Source organism: Chrysemys picta, chromosome 5, assembly GCF_011386835.1.
Source record: "Chrysemys picta bellii isolate R12L10 chromosome 5, ASM1138683v2, whole genome shotgun sequence".
NCBI lineage: Eukaryota > Metazoa > Chordata > Testudines > Emydidae > Chrysemys > Chrysemys picta.
This window is the reverse complement of record NC_088795.1, coordinates 138,705,732-138,727,869: the sequence shown is the minus strand read 5'-3', so window position 1 is coordinate 138,727,869 and position 22,138 is coordinate 138,705,732. Positions and strand designations below refer to the sequence as shown.

The 22,138-nt window shown below is 51.3% G+C and overlaps 1 protein-coding gene across 5 annotated transcripts in view; it reads right to left on the bottom strand.

Annotated features, from left to right (window-relative positions):
• Positions 1 to 385: 385 nt before the first annotated feature.
• The window catches only part of RAB11FIP5 (RAB11 family interacting protein 5), a 110,667-nt gene continuing 88,914 nt past the window's right edge, over positions 386 to 22,138 (bottom strand). The window contains exons 4-6 of one of the 5 annotated variants that reach the window (XR_006175724.2): positions 18,572 to 18,800; positions 6,803 to 6,989; positions 386 to 5,331 (exon numbers count right to left, since the gene is read on the bottom strand). Coding sequence is in view for 4 of the 5 variants with exons in the window: in XM_065597304.1 (XP_065453376.1) it covers positions 5,119 to 5,331; positions 6,803 to 6,989; positions 15,831 to 18,533 (3,103 nt within the window). In the remaining variant the exon portion in view is untranslated. Of the gene's footprint in view, positions 5,332 to 6,802; positions 6,990 to 15,830; positions 18,534 to 18,571; positions 18,801 to 22,138 lie in introns of those variants that run through there. The other 4 variants (XM_065597304.1, XM_008169593.4, XM_008169596.4 and 1 more) reach the window with 4 other exon arrangements.

Sequence of the window (22,138 nt, the reverse complement as noted above, 5' to 3'; positions counted from 1 at the left end):
TTCTATTCCTAGCCCTACTGCAATCACGGAGTTACCTTGAGCAAGTCACTCGGGCTTTCTCCATTTTCATGTCTTGGCCCATAAAAATGGGATTAGTGATCCTGCCTTCCCTTTGCAAAAACATTTGGAGATCTACAGATGAACTGCACTATGTAAGGGTGCACCATTATAAGTGCGCAGGTTTAAATTGTGATCGATACAGACATGCTGCTCCTGAAGCACAGGGACCTCTGTGTGAATGAAAAATAACGGACCCGACTCCTAAAGAGAGAAACTGAAAGGAGACCATCATTCTATTTCAGGAAATAAAAGAGTTAACCGATCACTCAGTTCCCAAGCGCCAATTAGCACGGCCCTTCTCATCAGTAAATCAGACGTGTCTAGGAACAGTTTGAACAATTTTTATTTTTTTTTAAAGTGCTTAAAACGTAAATAACAAGCTCTTTATAAACATTAGTTGCAACTATTAAATCAAGAAACATAAGCAGAACACTTTCCAACTCTGTGAAGAATAGGGAACTCAACATACCCCCCAGATTTGAACAGTCTGAACCCTGGTTTTTTGGGTGCATTTCCAACACACGTTTATAGCACAGAACATACCGGGTTTTTTTGTTTTTGTTTTTTACAAACAAGATCATCCAACTCAAATAGACTGGATTTACAAGACACTTTCAGTGTCCATATCCCTTCAGGTTTGTTCCAGTTTAAGGTCATCACTGGACATCTCTTCTGTACCCCCTTAACCCCTGGCCGGAAGAGAAAATAAAGAAACAGACTGCTTGATGGGCTTCCTTTAAAAAAACAGTTTACTGACCCTATGGGCTGACAACAAAGCACAGCATAAATGCAATCAGCTGCACATCTGCAGAAAAACCCTGCAAAGCAGTTTGTGTGGGGAAGAGGCCGACTAGACTGGGATGAGAGACACAGTTACGGGAATGGCTTTGTTTCAAACTGAATAAACAGCCACACCGTTGACAGCGGAAGGTGATCTATATATACTAAAGTCATCTCACCTGTAGTGACGAACCCTCACCAAGAGGGTTCCGGCATTAGATTGGTACATAGGGACAATGACATACTTTCAACTCCTTGTTTTTACACAACCACCTCCTTTAAATACGGATACAGGACAGGAGCATCAATCGTTTTTAGAACAAATACATCTCTCCTCTGCCTCCTTTCTGTAAGACATCTACATTTTAAAATCTTCACATCAGACTCTCCAATACATTTTTTTTTTTTTAGTACCAGATGATGTTAATTAAATAGCCACTCTGGTTTTAACCAAGTTCTCTGGACACTTGTGGTATATTTAAAATTCTCTGCTCCATTATGTGGTGCATAATCACTTGGGGAGAAAGATTTGTAAGGCAGTGGAGAAATGGAGGACAAAACAGTAAGTGGACTTACCAAAGACACCTCTCCTCAAGGATGCCTTTCCCTAGCCAAGTTCAATCACAAATTCCTGACTTCTGAACATTCTAACGGTCAATTCGATGACACCCAAAACAGGGGAGGGATGGACAACAGCCTCTTAGCCATGACCATCATTAGGTTTGTGCCATACTCCCCACACTCGAACTTTGGTTAACTCAGATGTCGTGCTGCCCATGCAGTATCTGCTCCACCAGGAACGCTGAGTCTCCCAAGTGGTTTCTCAGAGCATCCCTGCCAGTGTAGAATCAAGGCTTGGACATTTTAAAGCTACTATATCCGCTTGGCAGCGTTTTCAGCTACGTACAACTTTTCACTGAGTGGATTCTTTTGGTGCAAGGTGGTCTATGGGGTTCAATCCCACAGCAGTGGGATACAGAGGGAGGAGGAAAGGAAACATGTTTCCCGTTAAACAAGTCCATTTTCCTGGTACAGTTCTTTGTGCTGCAGCTCTTCAAGGTTATCTTGAATAGATAAAGTGCCAAACATTCAAGCTTTGAAAAGGCAGAAAACCGACGAAGGCAGAAAGATGTGATTAAATCGTAACAAAAGGATTAAGAAGCAGCGGATAGGGGTGCAGAGAGCTCTTTAAAAACATTGGCACTTGTGTGGGTGTGGAAAGCACCTACAATAAGTCAGTCCTCAGGATGAGAAGACCAAACAAAATCCTACAAGAAAGACTATCCAAGAGCAATTAATTGGCTCTAGAGGCTGTCCAGGGATCAAGCCAACAGGAGGAACCGTTTGGTACCAGGCAGCATGATCTGGTCTCGTATGTTTCTGCTGCATGGTGCACGGGAAGAACAGTGAAATGATGGCAGTCCCCCATCGGTGAGTTGTGCCACCCCAAGGAAGCAGGTATATTTCAGAGGACAGACAGAACGGGGCAGGCATCTTTTATAAACAGGCTGCCGAAAAGCCAGTATGGACACATTTATTCTCATAGAGATGAAATACTACCGACTTCCCTCCTTTATAATACCCATCTGACACAGGCCTCCATGTTCCAGCTAGCCTGTCTTTGATCATGCCCTCCCTTCCACACCACGGTGTGGTAGGTTTAGTTGCACAACTGTTTTTACGCAAATTTTGCCTCCTTAAACCACACTAGATGCAACTCCTCCTCAAATAAAAGGAAGACCTTTTCCAAGAGGCATACAACCAGGAAAGGGACCTGGCTCTCCCTCCAGGGGAACCTTTTGATTGTACGTGCAAAGAGAAGTTCTTGGTACTTGAACTGGTATGAAGAAAAAAGGCTGGATACATTTCTTAAAACCCTAAACTGTACAATATAAACATACCCCCACCCTCCCCGCGACACATGCACACAAAGAACAACAATGCAGGCAGATAAATGCAAACCCCGGACTTCTTTCCTATTAGAAACAAAGGCAAATAGGACCAAAATGCTCACGGCCAGTGTTTAAGGGACTAAGATCCTCCTCCTTATATGATATTTTACAGACTGGATATGGCCAGAAATTCTCAATTACTGTAATATCAGATCCCGTTTTAAAACCGCTCCTCCCATCAACATGCTGCCTCTTGTTCCAATAGCTCTCTCCTCCCTGGCAGACTCATGCTTCCATTGGGCATGACTCCCTAACAGGTTCTAGCACTGGCTTTACCCAGGCACCCTTTGCCTTGGCACATACACCCCGTATTACTATCCTTATAGAAAACGTCAATTACACCAGCCTTGCATAAAAGTGTTCCACCCCCGGAACACAAAGCGACTTGACCACCCTTTGCCCAGGATGGTCTGTTTTATCTGCTTTAAAAACCAAACAAAACCACCCAACTTACCTGAGCCTGGCGGGCAAGTAGAATTTTGCAAGGCTGGGCTAGGTAAGGACAATAATACATTGGACTGCAGGTTGGGTTTAAAGAATCAACCATTTTAGCAGGAAACTGCTCTTATTCTATTACCAAAAGCACAACTTTCCGAAGTCGCTTTTAATACATTTAAACAGGTAACAGTGAAAGAATGTGAAAAAGGCTTAAAAGCTCCAGCAAAAACTCCAGGGGCTCCAGTGGAAACAATGCCCCTTTGCCAGGCTAAGGACACTGAAGTCCAAGTCGAGTTAGGTGCCAGGCCCTGTCCTCACTGTCTCGATGGGATAACACGGCCGCTTCTTCACCTGCAAGAGGACCTGCCACCCAACGCCTTGATGGAACAGAGAGAAGAAACTGACAAGAGCTAAAAACCAAAATGGAAGACAACAGCAACTTCTGGCCCCGTCCAATTGCACATCAGAACCAGCAACTATGCTGTTTTCTACTGTGGCAAGGTGTACCACTCATAGTCAAGCCCTCGGCCTCACCACACTTGCAGCTACTAAACCAACCAGCCAACGAGGAGCTTGTTCATTGAGGCCCCAAAATCTAGCGCTACATAGACACCTCCTGAGAGTGCTGGCCCAGTGAAACATCTAGGCCCTAGGCATAATGTTAATCCTGGGGGTATTTTAGAGTGGTGAGTTGCTAGTTTATTATAGATTGTATCTGGCTAAATGGGCTGTCATGCACGCAGACAGGGCTGGGCAGTCACACTCTAGCTTCTGTTCCTTACGGCATCTTCCAGGCACATTAACAAAAAGATAAATACAAAGAAGTAGGCAAGTAGTGTCAAGGGCCATGGTGGTTTCAAACATGCCCTGTAAACACGGATAGAGGTGTTTAACGAGATAATACTGTGCAGAAATATCAGCCATGACTGATGCCAACAAGAGCCCGCAGTGCGTCCCTGCAGTATACACATCGGTGATGGGTAGGGTGGCTTTGAGAAGGAAGTTCTATGGGACAGATGCTGCATGAACATCAACAGGTCCCTTCCCCGGAAGCCACGGGGATGAAGTTCTGTTCTGAGCTGGGTAAGGAAGAGTGGGTTTTGTCACAGAGGCAAACGTGCAGCTCGTGCTCCAGCACTGACACATGCTTAGTCACGCTCAGCCGATTTCACCAGTGTCACTTTTTGTCTCAGCTCCCATACGGCCAGGGACTTAGTGCTCAGAGAGGAGCTTCCTAATTGGTGGGGAACCCTTTCCTTTGGCCTGGCAAAGAAACGGTTCCCATCGAAATACAGGAAGAGAGGTGAAGCTAGACCTCCCTCTCGCCCCTTGCCTCACTGGCATGCACAGCAAGACGGGGAAGAGCCACACACTTGTGATTTTCCGGTGTCACACGTAAGGTTCCTCAGCTGTGGCAGCAGCAGCAGCGATTCAGAGAACTTTCTTAGCAAGCCAGGACACCCCATTTCTGATAGACCAGGGTCATTTGGGAACACGGGCAGGGGTGGTAGCTTGAAGTCAGGGGCTAGATGGCACATTTCCAATTCTCAGGCGTCCAGTTCCATGGACTCCTTCCGGCTTTGGCAGGAGATGTTCCTGAACCATGGTGCCAGGCCGTGGGGGAGAAGTCCAGTTCCTGGGCGGGGCATTGCAGTGTTCTATGCCCCGATGAGGTCGTTTCCTGGAGCTAGTGCACATTTGTTAGGTGATACAGCTAGTCTTTACTGAAAGATTCTCTGCGCATTTGTATGGGCCACCAAAGCCCTCTTGGGTTTTACTTGTAAGAGGTGGGGACAGAGTGTGTGCAGGGGCAGAATCCGGTGTCTTTGGCGTGTTTATTCCAGGAGTGCTGTGGGCAAGTGACGCCAAGGAGATCTCTGAGCAGAGGTTACTTGCTGGTCGTGTTTTTTTCCAGGGGGATCTGAAGGAGGGTGGGAGACCGTTCCATGATGCGCACCAGCAGCTGGTCAATGTAGTTCTCCAGTTCATGGATGTGCTCCTCCTTCCGGCTCAGCTCCTTCTCTCTCTGCAGCAGCAGTTGGATGAGTTCATCGTGGGTCAGGTGATAATACTTGGCAGACTGGTCCGGCAGAGCAGCATCCTACAGCAGGAACAGAAGGAAGCAGACCCGGTGAACTTAAATGAGACCCTCTCTGTACCTTGCAAAATACACCTGCAAACTGTATGCACGGTAAGGAACTGAATCCAGCTTGCGACTCAGACTGATATGTGTGCACGAGAAAATAATCGGTGCATGTTTTAGTTCTGGGTATTTTGCATAGCAGCTTTCGTGTAAGTGGGCGTATTAAAGCACTGTACAGTTCTAGGGCTAAACTGTAAGAGGGTGACAAATTCAGTGTAGAGCAGAGACCCTGGGCGTAATGGAGACTGAACAGTGAGGGAGCTGCCAGGAGGCAGTGAAGGGATGGAGAGGAGACTGCAGGTAGATGAGCACCCGGGAGACACGGATAAGATTTGCGAGCTGGGGGTGGAAGAATTTAAGACAGGTGGTTGCTGGCTGGATCCGGAGATGCACAGGGAGCATCAGCGGGGGTGTTTGAGCGTGATGGTGACATGGTGGCATTTCTGTGTACGTGTGAATCACAGAAGTGTAGGGCTGGAAGGGGCCTTGAGAAGCCATCCACGTCCAGCCCCCTGCGCTGACACAGCAACGTACACACATCACAGTCTGGAGAACTGGAATTGGGGGAAGCAAAGAGCAAGGAATTGCAATAGCCATAGGAAAGAGAGAGGAAAGCAACCATGAACTCATCAAGAGACTCTGTGGTTTGCCTGTCAGCACACACTGGCTTTTGAATGCAGCCACCCAGCACTGCCTCATCAGAAACTATGGCAGACCCAGTGCTCCAGGAAGTGTTTCCTTCCCACCCTCACCAGCAGGCAGAACCCTTTGGGATATGTCTACGCAGCACGGGGAGACTCGCACTAGCACACTAAGAACAGCAGTCTGGACGTTTCGCCGCTGGCGAAGACACGGGTTAGCCACCTGAGCTCGGACATGGGGTCAGGCGGGCTTGGACTCAGGTGGTTAGCCCAAGCCACCGCCAATGCCTCACTCCCACGCCGCTGTTCTTAGCACGCTAGTTCAAAACAGAGCTAGCGTGAGTTTGTCTACCAGGGCTGGGAGGGACACACCCAGCTGTACTGTCGACAACATGGCCTTAGATTTTCCCTGAGATTGTAAATTGAGAGGCAGTGCAACGTCTTGTAGTTACCCTGCTGGTTCCGTACGACTGAACATGCTCTGTGAAACCCAGCTCAGCAGGAGAGAGACAAGGAAACGGCAGAGTCCAGACGGTGAAGGGGAAAGAGCGGATAACTTGCTCATCAGAGCAGGGCCCTGCCCAGGGCTTAGAACAGGGACGGTGGCTGGAGTCTGGGGTAGTATCGGCAGCTCTGCTGATTCAGTGGTGTAACGGGTTCTCGCACACAACGGGATCGCTGCTAGGTATTTCTAGGCCTCCAATCACCACTGTACCTAAGCACCAATATGAGACACAAATCGGTGCGGGAGGAGAATACGTGCTATTGGTCAGTGGCGGTGACCCTACCTTTAGCTTCTTGGACTCCACTTTCTCCAGCTGCGATGAAGGGGTCACTGGCTGGACACTACTCGTGGTGACGGTCTTCAGCTTTTCCAGGCCGCTGCTCAGGGCAGTGGTCAGGGTGGACCTGTGCTGCTTCTTCTCCCCAGAGACCTCTGCCACGGCAGCACTTATGGGCTTCACTGGATGAGGACTAAAGGGAGCAAGGAAGTCAGAGAGTTAGCGCCACACAGAGCTGAGGGATGGGGAAGCACATCTGCCCTTTAGTTTCTCTGCCTGTGGGGAAAGTCAGCAGTACATCAGAGTTAGTGGGTTCCACACAGCTGCATCCTCCACCAGGCACCACACTGAATGTTTACCTGCCCGGGGGGGGGGGGGGGGGGGGGGGAGGAGAGGGGGCAAAATGGCCCATAGAGCAGCCCAAAAGTTCTAAGAGAGAGAGAGGACCCCTGGAGACTACAAGTCCCAGAATGCAATTCTTCCTCGATACAGGGAGTCAGGCCCCACTGCTTGCTGGCACCCACAGTCTCTGTGGGCTGCTCTAACCAAGGTGGCAGCATTGCATGCTGGGGCCTTAGTGACAGTGTTTCAATCTGCTCCATTTTGGGGAAGTTAGGCATAGCTCTGAGGCTCAGAGCTCTTTGCCCAGCTAAGGACCTTGCATGGTGTCAAGTATCAGAGGGGTAGCCGTGTTAGTCTGAATCTGTAAAAAGCAACAGAGGGTCCTGTGGCACCTTTGAGACTAACAGAAGTATTGGGAGCATAAGCTATCGTGGGTAAGAACCTCACTTCTTCAGATGCATCTGAAGGTTCTTACCCACGATAGCTTATGCTCCCAATACTTCTGTTAGTCTTAAAGGTGCCACAGGACCCTCTGTTGCTTTCTAAGGACCTTGTTGACCAAGTCCTGGGCCCCCTTAGGTTAGCGTTTGGAGCCATTACTGACTGGCTGGGGAGTTACGTATCACACTGACCCACAGCTGGTGGGCTGCCTATTGACTATTTCCCCATCTATGAGAACACTGCAGATCTGCTGACTCCACCAAGTCATAGCTGCCCTATTTTAGGGTGTAAACATACACAATTAACCCTAAGAGTCTGGTTTGTCTTGGTGTGTTTCAGACTCAAAGGGGAACCGCAGTATACTGGAAAAGATTGTGTGACTTGCCCATTTAGGGATTACAGCGAGGACACACCATGCACACACCCCCACCCCCTGGCCCCATGCACCAAGGCCAGCAGGACTGCACTAGATGGGGTCCTGGCAGTTGGCCATGGCGGCTAAGAGCACCACAGAATTTGCACCAAAATACACGACCCAAACTGCGTAGGTGCAAGCACCTTCCCTGACAGACAAGGGGGCTATTGCTTTTCTGCCAGGTGCTGCCCCATTCCGCCCCCTGCAGTCACAAGCAAGGCTGCAGGGTGCATTTCTGGCCTCAGCCAGTGGGTGTTTGTCCTTTGGGCTGAAGTCTGGGCTCCCCACAAAACAGAGAAGTGTCCCGAGGCAAATTGGGCTGCCAACTCCTAATGGGGAAGAGGAGGTGCTGGGTAGTTTATACGTGAAATCTGTGCCATGACATTTAGTAATAAACACAAACCGAAATGCCATGAAGCGGATTTACTCTGCACACGCAGCAGCCACGCTGCAAAGAATTATAACCACAGTTGATGCGTTCACAAGCTAACGCATTACGTATCCCATCCTGCGCTCCATCCAAGGAACTCAAGGTGCTTTGCAAGCATGCAGCAGTTCTCCCAAAACTCCAGGGAGGCAGGCAAGCCGCTGCATTTACAGATGGCACAATGGCTGCGCTGAAGAGAACTGCATTGGCCAAGGTCACTGGCAGGGCTGGGACCAGAACCTCTTCTCTCCTCCTGTTGCAGGCCTGTGCTCTACCCACTAGACCACGTTCCCCCTCAATTTCCAACTGAGCACAGGGGATACCAGGCTTGAAACTTGTGCCTCAAAAAGGTTAACTCGGGTTCAACCCAAAGCCATTTACAACGCAGATAAGTTGCGAAGCTTCCTCTAGCTAAAAGCTGTGAATGAAGAGAGGACGGATCAGAAACTCTGCACTCCTGAATTCCAGCTTCATGCAACACAAAGGACAAGCCTTCCAGCTAGGAGGGCGAGGCCGGACAGCTGAGCAGTCAGGCCTAAACATAATCAGTCCCAAATTCCACGGCACCCTCCCATGGGCCTCAGTCTGGGCAAAGGCTTCCCACTCATCATCTGAGAGCGCACAATACACACCCAGCCAGCCCAAGAGAGAAAAACCTGGTGGAAGGGAAAAGGAAGAGGTTGACACCTCTAACAAGAGGCTCACATGGGGACTGATTGGCAGAAATGAGCATCCCCAGAAGACACAGCTCCTCTGCCTACAGGAACATTTTAGATGTTGAAGGCCCTTTCTCTGGCCCAAGCTCACTGAAGCCCCTGAGAGACAGCCTCTAGATGCAAGCTGGGGCCACAGAGGGATGATCAAGAGTTGTCACAGATATTGTCAGAAGAAAGTTCATTTCTCCCCCAGCTCAGCTTGCAGGTGGTTTCTTAGTTCTCCTGCTAGGCAGGGGATGCATTATAGCATTTGCCTGCTGTGGAATTGTGGGAGAGATTCCTCCCCCCAAAAAAACAAGCTGGCAAAAGTATTGTTTTTCCATCAGTGCCTCATTTCTGTCCAGTATCCCCCCACCAACAGAGGAGGTGTCTGCAGTCAGGACTGCGGGGCAAGCCCTACTTTGAACAGACAGCAGTGGTTGCATTTGCCATACCAAGTTACCTTATTACTAGTATCCAGCTCCTTGCTTTGCAAGGTCCAGAAGGTGAGGGGGACACATTAAAAAGATTAGGGGCTGGGGACCGGCCCCAAGGCACTTTCCCTCCAGCATATTCTAGGTGAGAGACTTACTGAACAGAAATACAGCATTTTGCAGGCCTGTCTATGAAATCCCAAAGCACTTTTTAAAAAGTTGCACTGGATTTGATCAGCACAGCAGATTAATGTAGGGTTACCACACGTCCGGATTTTCCCGGACATGTCCGGCTTTTTGGGCCTCAACTCCCCATCCGGGAGGAAATTCCAAAAGGCCAGACATATCCGGGAAAATATGGAGGGAGAGCCCGACGGTGCGGGGCCGGTGGTGCGGGGCCGGGGTGCTCGGCCGGGGGTGCTCGGACGAGGGCCGGGACGGGGGTGCTCGGCCGGGGACGGGACAGGGACGGCGGTGCTCGGCCGGGGCCAGGGGGGGCTCGGCCAGAGCCGGGCCGGGGCCGGCGGTGCTCGGCCAGGAGCCATACCGGGGGTGCTCGGCCGGGGGTTGGTGCCCCAGGGCCCAAGCCGAGCTAGGCGGGAGACGCCAGGGCCAGAGCCTCTTGGCCTGGGCCGGCCGGCCGCCACAGGGAGCCGCTTGGCCAGGAAGGCCGGACTGGGCCGCGCCGCATCCCGCCCCAGCTTACCTGCTGCCTCCATTTCAGGCTTCCCGCAAACATTTGATTCGTGGGAAGCTGGGGAGGGGGAGGAGCAGGGGGCGGAGTGTTCAGGGGAGGGGGCAGAGTTGGGGCAGGGACTTTGGGGAAGGGGTGGAGTTGGGGGCGGGGAAGGGGCGGAGTTGGGGCGTGTCCTCCTTTTTTAAAACTAAAATATGGTAACCCCAGATTAATGGCAGAAGCATTTGGCACATGTAAGAGGCAGCTGATATGTTAAAACTGCTGAGTTTTTATACACTTAGCGCTGAGGGTAATTAACCATTGGAACAACTTACCTCAGGAGGCGGTGGGTTCTCCACCGCTTGGAGTCTAAGTCAAGGCTGGAGGTCTTTCTAGAACATTCACCCTAGCTCAAAGTGAAAGCAGTGGCTGAGGTTCTCTGGCTTGTGTGATACAGGTCAGACTAGATGAGAGGATGGTCCCTGCTGGCTTAAAACCTACGCGGCTTTCCAGGGTGGCAGCTGCCATACTGTTGGTAAGCGGCATTTGTTATACCAGCAACAGGGAGAGAGTGTGGTCTAGTGGTTACCGCACATCAGCGGTCTCCAGTTCTAATCTCAGCTCTGTTTACTGACTCGTCATGTGATTTCAGACAATTATCCGTGCCTCAGTTTCCCTGACAGACTGGATTCCTAATGACCTCCATCACAGAGGTATCATGGAGCTTACATTTCAGTTGATAAGCACCTGGAGGCTCCTGAAAGGGTCAGTTTTCGTGAATTTCACAGCAGTTTAAGATTAACAACAATGGAGCAATGGCCTGGTTGTCAGTCTTCACTACAGCTTCTCCTGCCTCATCTACTGAGCCACGCTTCCTGGGCCACATACCAGGTCAGGTGAGATTTCCTACGGGAAAGCTGCAGCTCTCAGTGAGACACCAAGACAATGCACTCACAGTCACAGCTATTTCTAGACAATTACTTGGCAATCCAGGAGTTTTAACATCGCTATCTAAAGTCCAGAGGAGTCTGAGAACAGGCCTGGGAGCCAAGAACACCGAAGTCAAATTGATTCCCTAGGTGTCGTTCCAGTTCGTCTCTAACACGCTTTGAAGATGTACCGTGCCAGGGAAGTGGAGAAGAATACTTAGCATGATCACTGCAACGCTCCTTACAAGTTTTTTTTCCCAGATGGTTAATGCGGTTCACATGGTGCTGCCAGCTCCAAGGGACAGAGCAGCTACACAGGGCTGTCCCGAGCCATTTTGGTGCCCTACGCAGCCCCCCCTGCTGCCCCCATGGGGGGAGCTGTGTGGGGCCCCAGGCCTCTGCAGGTGTGTGTGGGGGGGGAGGCTGGCCACTTCCTGCGGGAAGTGAAGTGACCCGGCCCCAGCCTGCTCCGCTCCCCTGGCTCCCAGGCTTAAGTTGGGGGGCTGGGAGGAACCGCCCTACAGCACTCGCCGGCAGCGCGGCTGGGAGCCAGGGGAGCGGAGCAGGCTGGGGCCGGGTCGCTCTACTTACTGCTGCCGGTGAGTGCTGGGAGCCCGACCCCTGCTGCAGTCCTCAGGGGAAAGGCTGGCTGGAGTGGGGGCGCAGCTGGGGCAGGGGCTTTGGGGAAGGGGTGGAGTGGGGGCGGGGATGGGGCAGGGCAGGGGTGGGAAGAGGCAGGGGCTTTGGGGAAGGGGTGGAGTGGAGGCGGGGATGGGGCAGAGCAGGGGTGGGAAGAGGCGCGGCTGGGGTGGACCAGGGCCGGGGTCATGGGGAAGAGGCGAAGCAGGGGCTGGAGCAGCATGCAGCTGGAAATTTGGTGCCCCATTTGTGTATGGGTAGGGCTGGCCCTGGAGATACGGTTGCGGCATTGCAGGGGAGACCATTTGTGTTTCCTGGTTTGCAGAGGTTTAAGTTTAGCCACCCTCCATGTTCTGCTGAGACACAAAGTCGTGCTGGGGAAGTAAACTCTGCATTAACAACTTTTTTGGGCAGTTAATCCTAAGTAACACCCAGATCTAGCCCCACAATCTGCTGGCGTCACCAATTAGGTTCCCTTTCAGCAATATTGGGCCACTCCAAGGAGCGGACAGATCAAAGGTATTGTGAGAAATGCCGCTCCCATTTGAGTTTTCTGAACACTGGGTGCAGTTGACCTGCAATGACACGGGAGAAGCTATTTTCTGACTCAGCTCCATTACCAGTGCTTTATGGGAGCGTAAAATTAGCTCTGGGGTTTAAGATCTAGGGTGCAAACTTCCAGGCAAATTCATATAAACCTCAAATTTACAGGCAATTAGATCAGTAACTGAGGGAAGACGGACTTAAGCAGCGGCTGAAAATTAAATCCAGAGTAGGACATTTTTGCCTACAAGTTAGTAAGTTGCATATCAGCCTGGTTCTATCATGAGCCAGTCTATATACAAGAGTTACTGGGTGAAATGTTATGGCCTGTGTTACGCAGGAGGTCAGATCAGCTAACAATATTTTTAAAATCTCAACCTATTTGAAACCAGGCCTGGGTTTGTTGCAGTCACCATGAACAGCGAACATAAAATATCCCACCGTGTTCTGGGCAGAAGATCTTCTCCTGCATCATCTTGGTTTTCCTTGCGTGAACTGACCTGGAAGCAGTTTTAGCAAATACCAAAGTGCTTATCTCCCTGCTTCACCGGCTGTCCACCTGTCCGGTTTGCATCCATTTCTGTTTGCGTAGGTGGAATGGTAAAGCAGAGTGGGACAGCTGAAAGCTCTAGTGTTGCTACTGTGACCAACCGCCACCACCTGGCAAGCAAAACACCGAGTGCTGGAATCGCTGTCATGACGGTGAGGAAGGGGAAGGTGCAGGCGTCCTGGTCCTGGTACTCGGAGGCTGGACTAGTGGAAAGTAGTTGGGGAAGTCTGCCGAGGACCGTTCTCCAGTCCCCGTTCCTGCACATGCTTGTGCCACCCTACAATAGTCCCACACATACTTACTCAGCATCTTACCGAAGTCAAGTTGCTGCAAACGGGGGAGTTTCTCCAGGGGCAGGAGGTGGGGGTGGTAGGAATGTTTTCCTACCCAGGCCTGTTCCATGACTGCAACTCCACCTTCACGGCTGGAGTAGCCTCCACGTCTCCCGTGCCCCTACTCCACAGCAGGGAATGGCCTGTGGATGCATTCCAGTTGTACATCCACTGCCCCCAGCTCCAAGTCCTCGCTGAGCAGAGGAACAGGGAGTCCCTGCACAGGCGGCCTCTCCGGCATGCGACTCCCCACGTCCTGCCTCACCCCAGCCACACTGGTTTAATGACAAGAGCCCGCCCTGGCTGCAGGACGGTGACGGAATTGGCCCCAGAGAGGCGAGCTGCCTCTGCTCAGCTCAGTGGAGCCTTCCTCAGAATTTTCTGCCTCGATCTTTGATTCACCCTTCCAAACTGGTGTCTGAGCAGAACCTCCAGGCGGCTTCGATCACCCCCTCCTGCCTGCCGCTCCACACCCTCCCACTCTCCCAGCTCTGACGCAGAAGAGCCTGGAGAGTCCAAGTTACAGACCTAAGCCAAATGTCTCTCTTCCATTCCTACTGACACCACTCCAGCTGTGACTGGCTGAGACCTGCTCCGTCTATCCGTGGGGCAGTACACAAGTTGCCACGCTGCCTGAGAGCAGAAATCTGGTGAAAAGTTCTTTCCACCAGAGCCAGCCCTTCCTCGATGATTTCCAGCCCCCCTCTATCTCCCAGCCTTCCCTGGAACTGCCGCCCCAGGCACCAGCCCTATGTTTCTCTATCTGCTGGATGTGTCACTTGTTTCCCAAATAAATCTTTTGCTCCTGCTCTAGATTTGAAGATCCTCCTTTGTCACGTCATGTGTCCTTCTACAGCCTCGTTCACCTGGGGAGCTCAAAGAACTTTACAAATATTAATGAGTTAAGCTTCACAACAGCTCCATGAGGCAAGTATCCCATTTTACAGATGGAGAAACTGAAGCATCTGGAGGTTAAGTGACTTGCCCGGCTTCACACTATTGAAGGAATCGGTGGTAGAGATGAGAACAGAATCCAGATCTCCCGGATCCCAGTCCTGGGCCTCAACCAGAAACCCATCCTTCTTCCCACAGATGAGACCTGCCCTGGACTGTCTATACAGTCAGTTTGAAGATGGCGGCTAACCAATCAGCGTGTATTGTACACAAAGAGTCTGGACCACACACTGCCTGTTGCCTAGCATTGGATTTGCAGGACACATCTCTTTCCATGAAGTACAGTAGCACTTATCTGTACACAATGATTTTTTTACCTGCAGGTTTTGAGCCGGTTTACCTGTTAGAGGATGAATAATTCAGTTGAAGACAGCACAATCCAAGGCTCTGGCCAACGTGGAGCCATTAAATGGAAAAATAATGGACTGATCGTGAGGTCATTTAGCATGCAGACCTCCCACTGAAGTCAAGGAGAGCTTTGCATGTGAAAGGACTACAGTACAGGGCCTAAAAGGAAAAGGGAATTTTACTGCACCCCATCATGAGCTGGAAAGGGATTCTCGGGCTGTTGAAATCCCTACTAGCCCCTTAGAATTATGTTTTCCCGGGTGTAGCAGAAGTAAAGACGATCCATCAGGTTCTAAGACAGCTCTCAGATGGGTCCTCACAGTTCACTCTGAAATCAATAGGCACCTCAAACCTGGGAGCAGAAGTGATGTGCTATGAGTAGACACAGATCCCTATAACGTTCCCTTCTTCTCCCAGTCAGGCCGCACAAAGGTGCGCCGGGAAAACCGGATCAGTCACAGAACACACCTCTACCTCCAGAATCTCCCTCGGTCTCTACACGTTACAAAACTCTGACCAGTGGTTAGGACTGGACTAAACCTTCTCTCAATACTCCCCACACCCCAAATATTTCAGGGCCAAAGTCTGTTCGCCTGTCTATCACCAGGATTCCTAAGAAGAGGCTGGTCTCAGCTGCAGTTATGCTTTAGCTATGGAGAGAAGAGAATTTTAGTACCTGAAGGCCACTACAAAAAAAAGAAAAAAAGAAACCAAAGCTGAATGAATGAGGAAGAAACAGCTGCCAACATGCCATGAAGCGTTTCATGAGAGCGTTAATGGGCAGAAGTTTGGGGACTCCCCCTTGCCGGACACGTATAAGAAGGTACATATTTTGCAAGAGCAGTGCATGGAGGGCAAGGGAAAGTTTGTGGGAGCTGAAGTTAGTGCAATACATTGAGCGCCAACAGCCTTCACAGTTCTGCGGGGGCTCAATTTTCAACCGGGGCAAATCTGGGGAACATTTGCACCACGAACTCTGAGCAAGCCCAGGACGGCCACGGAGACTCCCAATTCCGGTCCGATAGAGCTGAGGATTTAAGCCAATCCAATGGAACTCTCGGGGGCCTACAGGGTTTTATTTGAAAATGGGATTAGCACGCTTCAGTCTGGAAGCGGGTAAAGATCTGGGGGACGGGGCGGGAGAACAACGGCAGGGTTAGGCAGTTTCCTTTGCTGCGTGAATTACTTGCCAACTTTGGCCAACGGACGCCCTATCTGCAGGTGCTACCTAAAGGCCCAACAGTGGAAGGGAGGAAGGGGGCTATTTTCCCCTCAAGGACACACCCTTCGCCTCCCCCGGAGTGCTCACCTGCTTGTCTGATGGAAAGAGGGCTTCTCAGCCGGCTGTGTCTCCTTGGGCAAAACCGTGAGCGTTGAGACTTTCATGCCACCGGTCTGCAGCAAGGGGCAGGAGGACTGGGCTGCTGCCCGGCTGGTCACCGCAGGCACCCCACCCGTTGTAGGGCACACGATGGGGGAAGGGAAATTGAACTGCTGGGGGTTAGTCGCAGCCATAAGGGAAGGTGTGGAGAAGGCCAAGGGTTGGTTGCCATGCAAGAGAGGAAGTTCAACTAGCTGGTTCCCTGGGAGCTTAGCAGGCTGGAAGCCATGTGGAGCAGCTTCCTCATGAAGGTCTTTGAAGTTTAAGCCTCCCTGACCAGGCCTTTCGGGTGACGTGGCCCGAATCGGGAGCACGTCTGGTGGCTTTTCCACGAAGGGATTGTTTGGGGAAGAGGGGCTGACTCGGGGGGTGAAAGGGTTGCCCAGGGTTGAAATATCATCCTGCTCTCTGCCCTCCTCCCCGCTCACTGGCCTCCAGAAGTCAGCCTTTTTGAAGTCTATCCCTCGATCTGCTGACCAGCTAAACCGCTGACTCGACAATGGCTCGGGCCTGTCGGCTGAATCGCTACCCTGCTCCGACGCCCTGGTTGGGCTCACTAATGCTTCGGGGGCTTGAGGCTCCCGTTCAGCTGGCTGGGCTGGTGTTTTGCTAGGATGGCCCTGGTTAGCTCCCTGCCCCGATTTACGCCTTGGCTGCGAGGGATGCTCTTGCAGATCTGACCTTTCAAGCTGGCTAGCTGGGCTGGGGCTCGGGTAGTGAGTAGCTGGCCACTGCTCCTCCACAGCCATGCAGAACGGCAGCGATCGGCTGGATTCCGGATCTCTAGGAGTATCGGGCTTTGAAGGAATCAGCTGCTCAGGGAGTATCTCGTTCCTCTCTGGGAACACGGGTGCAGTCTCCGACAAGCCCCACCCGGCGCCGGAGCGTCGCTCGGTGAGCTCTTGTGACTGGGGAGGGAAGCCTGGCTTTACCGTTTCCAATTTGTTTGCGTCGTCTTCAGCATCTGACAGGCCTAATCTGTCTAGTGAGAATTTCGAAGGGCAAGTCTCGAACTGCTCAGCTCCAGTCTCCTCATTTATCTCTAGCAGGTTTTCCCCAGAAGAGGCGTCCCGTTCTGCGAACTCATTAGCTTTTGCCTTCAAATTAGCCACCCAGTCCTCTGTGGCGGAATCAGCATCTCCAGCGACCGAAGGGACAGACCTCGCTTTTGCTTCAATTATCGCTGCTCCCAACGCAGGTGGGCTGGCAGCCACTAGGGAACCATTCTCTCGGCTTACATGGGTATATTGCGGGTGAATTTCCACCTCTGGGCCCTCCTCATTTTCACGCTGAGATTCGTTGTCTTGCTGGCTCCTCTGCGTCTCCAAATTGGCCTCATCACCTTCCTCTCTGAAATCCCCGGGTGTGAACCATCTCCGAGGCTTTGGCGGCGGTGCCCCCATGGTCATCTCCAAACCAGCTGCCTCGCTGTTCTGCTCCTCTCTCTCTGGGGTCTCAGTCCATACAGCGGAGGGGACGTGTGTCTCGTGAAAGTCAGAACCTAGTTTCATGCTGGCTTCATCTGCCTCCAGTTGTGCACATATCTGAAGCCCACCTCCGAGTGGCTTTATATCAATCATCCCCTCTGTGTTACTAGAATCCTGACCATCACTGACGTCGACTACAGCTGACGGCTTCTCCGCTGCTTCCACTTTTGACACCAACGATGGTAGGACAGCGTTATTCCCAGGAAGTGCCTCACTGGGTTTCTCCAAGACTAAATTGCTTTTGGTCAATAAGCCTGGGGCACTCACAGGGCTGCTTTCCTCTTCGAAGATGCCGTCATCGGAAGGTGGACATGGCCTGAACCTGCTCTCTTCAACCTCGTGTTCCTTCTCGGCGACGGTTCGGTCGCTTTCCGATAGACCGCCAATTGTTTCTGTGCCTGTGGTTGTCCATTCATCTTCCCCTGCACTACTGGGCTCCTCCTCATTGTATGCTACAGTCGGTTTTTCTACGTGCACCGTTTCTGGGGCCCATTTCGCTCTGGCACTATTTTGAGTAGTCAATGCTGCTACATCCTCCTCCTTCCCCGAAGCTCCCACTGCAGACCAGGCTGACCAAGGTGGAGAGGCGCTAGTTTTCTCACTCTCCAACAGAGAGCTTAAAGGCAAATGACCCAACACACCATCTTCTCTCAGCGTAGCTTCCTGCGCGGTCTTCAGTAAGTTTGCCTCCATTCCTTTTAAGAGCGTTACATCTGCCCAGGATCCGGGGCCTAGAGACACTTCATCAACAGCTTGTGGCTCAGTCTTTGCTATCTCAGTCTTGTTTTCCTGAGCCAGTTCAGCTGGGCTTTCTGTTGGACTCGGATCATCGACGTAGGCCAGGCCCTCCATAACTACAGAAGCCAAAAGGCTTTCCTCCCCAATTTCTGGTTTGAGTCTACTCGTTGCAAAGGCATCAAAGGTGTCATCCCAGTCACAGACGGGAGGAGCAACAGGAGTCTGTTCTTGAGGAGGGCGGAGTCCTTGGGGTGTGGGAGTGGCTTCTGGAATAGGGGCGCCAGCGCTTTGGGTTGAAGACTCCTGCTGTGGTTTGTTAAGTCCTATGGAGGCAGAGGGACTGTAATCCTCAGAGGAATAAAGGTGCCCAACGACCTCTTTGGTAGCTTGCGACCCAGAGTGGAAACTAGAGAAAAAGTGAGTAGGGGAAGGAGAGTTTAGTACCTGGTCAGCAAGGAGGTCCTCAAAGAAAGGGTTGCTGTGCAGGGAGTGGAGGAATGGGTTGGTAGGGGACAGGCATCCAAACTGGCTTTCTTCAGGAGCAGTTAAAAGGTTAGTGCTTTGCATGCGAGCAGGATGGACTGTACCAGCAGGAGGACACTGGACAGGGGAGCAAGGGGAAAAGTGAGAAGGTGCATCTGAGCTGGTTTCTACCTTAGGAGACACTTCCAGGCTGTGGAGGGAAGACAAAATAGTCCTCCTGGTTAATACTATGACAGCGCTTAAGTATATTCACCCCACCCCACCCCCCCACCCCACAAAAACACTTATGGTCAAAGCTGTGCAGTGCTGCAGGGATCACACATTCCTTCCTGTTAAGCAGAGCAATGATTAAGACAGAGATGCATGGACAGTGCATGCGCTGGTATGAAGGAAAGGGATACCCTTGTTTCAAGGCAGCTCTCGTAACCCCCCTCCCCCCCCCGCTCCGTTTCTTTACAACATATGGAATTCCTAAAGCTCTGAACCACAGGGGTAACTAATGACCTTGGAGGAACGCAGAACTGGAGAGGGGCCCCAATCCAACGCCTGTGGCCCAAACTCCCTGTTCATTGATTGATAACTTGTACTGGATGCCAATTTTCCAATTCTACCCATGCGAGTAGTAGTCCCTTTCTCACTTGAGTAGTCCCACTGAATTCAGGAGGGCTCCTGGAATGAGTAAGGCTGACTCACGTGAGTCAGGGTTGCAAGCCCAAGCCCAGAGTGACTTACTCCAGAGTCTGGTCGTTTGCTTGGTTTCACATCAGGTCAGCAGAGAGAGGCTCTCAAAATCCTCCCTTTCCCCTCTTCCCACAGAACCCCCTGAATACTGAAGTCAGCACAGGAACTGCAGTTATAGCTGAAGAGAAAACAAATGATGAACAGCAGGGGGCAGCATGTGGCCAGGGCACTGGGCTGGGAGTCAGGAGACCTGGGTTCTGTTCCTACCTCTGCCGCTGGTTCCCTGTGTGATGTTTGGGCAAGCCACTCCTGTTCCGTGTCTCTGAGGCGCTGAGCTATCCCTCGTCCCACTCAATAGGAAGCTGCAGGGATCTCAGCACCACCAAGAAACAGGCCATTAACACCTCCCCCCCGCCACCCCGGCGGCTCAATTTCCCTGGCTGTACCAATGGAGATGCAGATCCTTCCCCACCTTTACAATGGGTCAGAGGCGATCATCCTCCTCCTTTATGGAGCATTGCCAGCTCAACTCAACCCATTTCACAAACCTCTGGAGTGGAGCCGCATGAGGCCCCAGGCAGCAGGTCAGTAGGATTACCCCTGGGCTGAGACACAGAACTTAACAGACTTGCATGAGGTCACACGGGAGTCCCTGGTGCAGCCAGGAATTCCCACTCAAGCCAGTGTTTCAACCACAAGGCAATCCTTCCCCTCAAACCCTTTCCTCCAAGACTCAGCAGTGAGAAGCACAAGGGATAGCTGAATCCCCTTGCCCCGTACTCCCTAGAGGCTAGGGGTTTGGGGGCACATTTATCCCAACAGCCCCCCATTTCCAGCTGCACCAGGGGGACAGCACCCTCCCAGCAGCTCCAGACTCTGAGCTGTTAGAACAGGGAGGTAACCAACACACTCTGGTGGCATCTTCCCTGCCCCAGACTTCAGATCATATGCCCTACAGCCAATCCGTGGGGTGTTTGCCCTCTGGCTCCTGTACGGATCCACCTCTGTCTCCTGACAGCCAGTAGCGGGATGGTTGGGGGGAGACTATAAAGACCAGGGGAACCAAACAAATAGTATAAAAATCATAAGTCGTCACGGTCACTTGTTTGGAGCAGGAGCTCAGGGGCTGGGTCAATGAGGACTTTCCAAAAAGATCATTTTTTAGAGGGATCAGTGATCTGGTACCTAACACTGTGCCCATCCCCAGCCGCATAATCGGGTGGTCATCCCGCTGTCTTCCCAGCCTCCTTCCTATTGCTTGGCACACTCACTTCGTACAAACGAACTGAAGATGGTGGCAGGGTCTCTGCTTCAGCACACCTGGGCCCTGATTCTTGCAGACCTTTGGGTGTTATGTTCTCCTCATAAAACCCAATTCAGGGTCTTCGGGCCGGTGCCCTTACAGGAGCCAATGGCATCGCTAATCTCTGAGCCAAGGAGAAAACACGTAGCTACCTGCTCTGCTTTCAGCCACCAGCCCTTGTTAGAGAGAAGAAACCACAAATGCTGGGCTCTTGGCAAGTCTGGTGCCTCCCACAGCACCCTCTTCTTGCTTGAGCAGTTCTAAGGTAAAGTGGTCACTGAGGAGGGATTGCCACTTGACTTCTCATGCCACTGAGGTATTTTAAAACAAATTCCCCATCGAAATTCTCTTCCCCTGCTCCCTTTTTTTGTGATTTATAAACTTCTCCATGAAGGCTGTAAACTGAGCTCGCTTCCTTAGTAAATTTCAGTCATCGCATGCCTCTAGGCCGAGCTGGTACTGCCAGGTTGTTGCCCAAAGCCAGGCTGTGCAAGGTACACCGGGAGATTTCCAGAGTAAGAAACAAACGCAGCATGGATGCATGTTTTGAAAACCAGAGCTATACGTAAGAGTTTAGATGGAATGGAGGAAAGCAGTAGCAAAGGCCAAAAGGCTGGCCTCAAAAACCTCAGCAGAGCTGCTCTGGGGGGAACGCAGCGAAGGCAACTTAAAGAATCATAGAATATCAGGGTTGGAAGGGACCTCAGGAGGTATCTAGTCCAACCCCCTGGTCAAAGCAGGACCAATCCCAACTAAATCCATCTCTGGGTTTCTGGGGGGGGGGGGGGGGGGGGGTATTATTGTTACATATCTCATGCCACTTAGACTGAAAAAATAACACACACACACACACACACACACACACACACTTACTTTGTGTTTGACCCATTTTACTTTGTGTTTGACTCATTTTACCTTCTGGCTAGTCAGTTTCACCTGCTGTTTGTGGATTTGTCCTACAATGATCGGAAGAGAAACTTTTTTGTTTTTTGTTTGGGTTTTTTTTAAGGAAAAAAATCTAATTTTGAGGCAAGGGGCAGAATTTGGGGGGAAAATGCAGTGCCTGAAATTATGTTTCTTTTGCATAGTGGACTGGATTTCAAGTTGTCTGTGTCCCTGGAACAGGAGTGTAACATGAATTCCTTTTTACACAGCCCCATCCCATTCTGCTGATGGAGGAAAATCCGTCTATTCCTCCTCCTAACGGCAGCTCCAGCTAAGAGCCACACTAGCCAATGAGAGCACTCAAAGAAATGCAGTTCTGGTGAAACTCCGACGAGCCTTCCACTGTCAGCAACCTCCCCGCAAATCACGTATTATTTAATCCGAAAGAACAGAAAGCGATCCAGGTGCAGTGTTGAAAATCAAGACCAGATTTCTTTACAATGAAACAAAGGACTCACTGGGACAAATAAAGCCTCTGAATTTCACACATGTGGTTTGTGCCCCAAACCATAAGGCAGTCCCAGCCTGTGAACCTTCACTAAGATTGATGAACGTGGCCCAACACAAACTTGACACTGAAACCAAACTTTGGGCACATT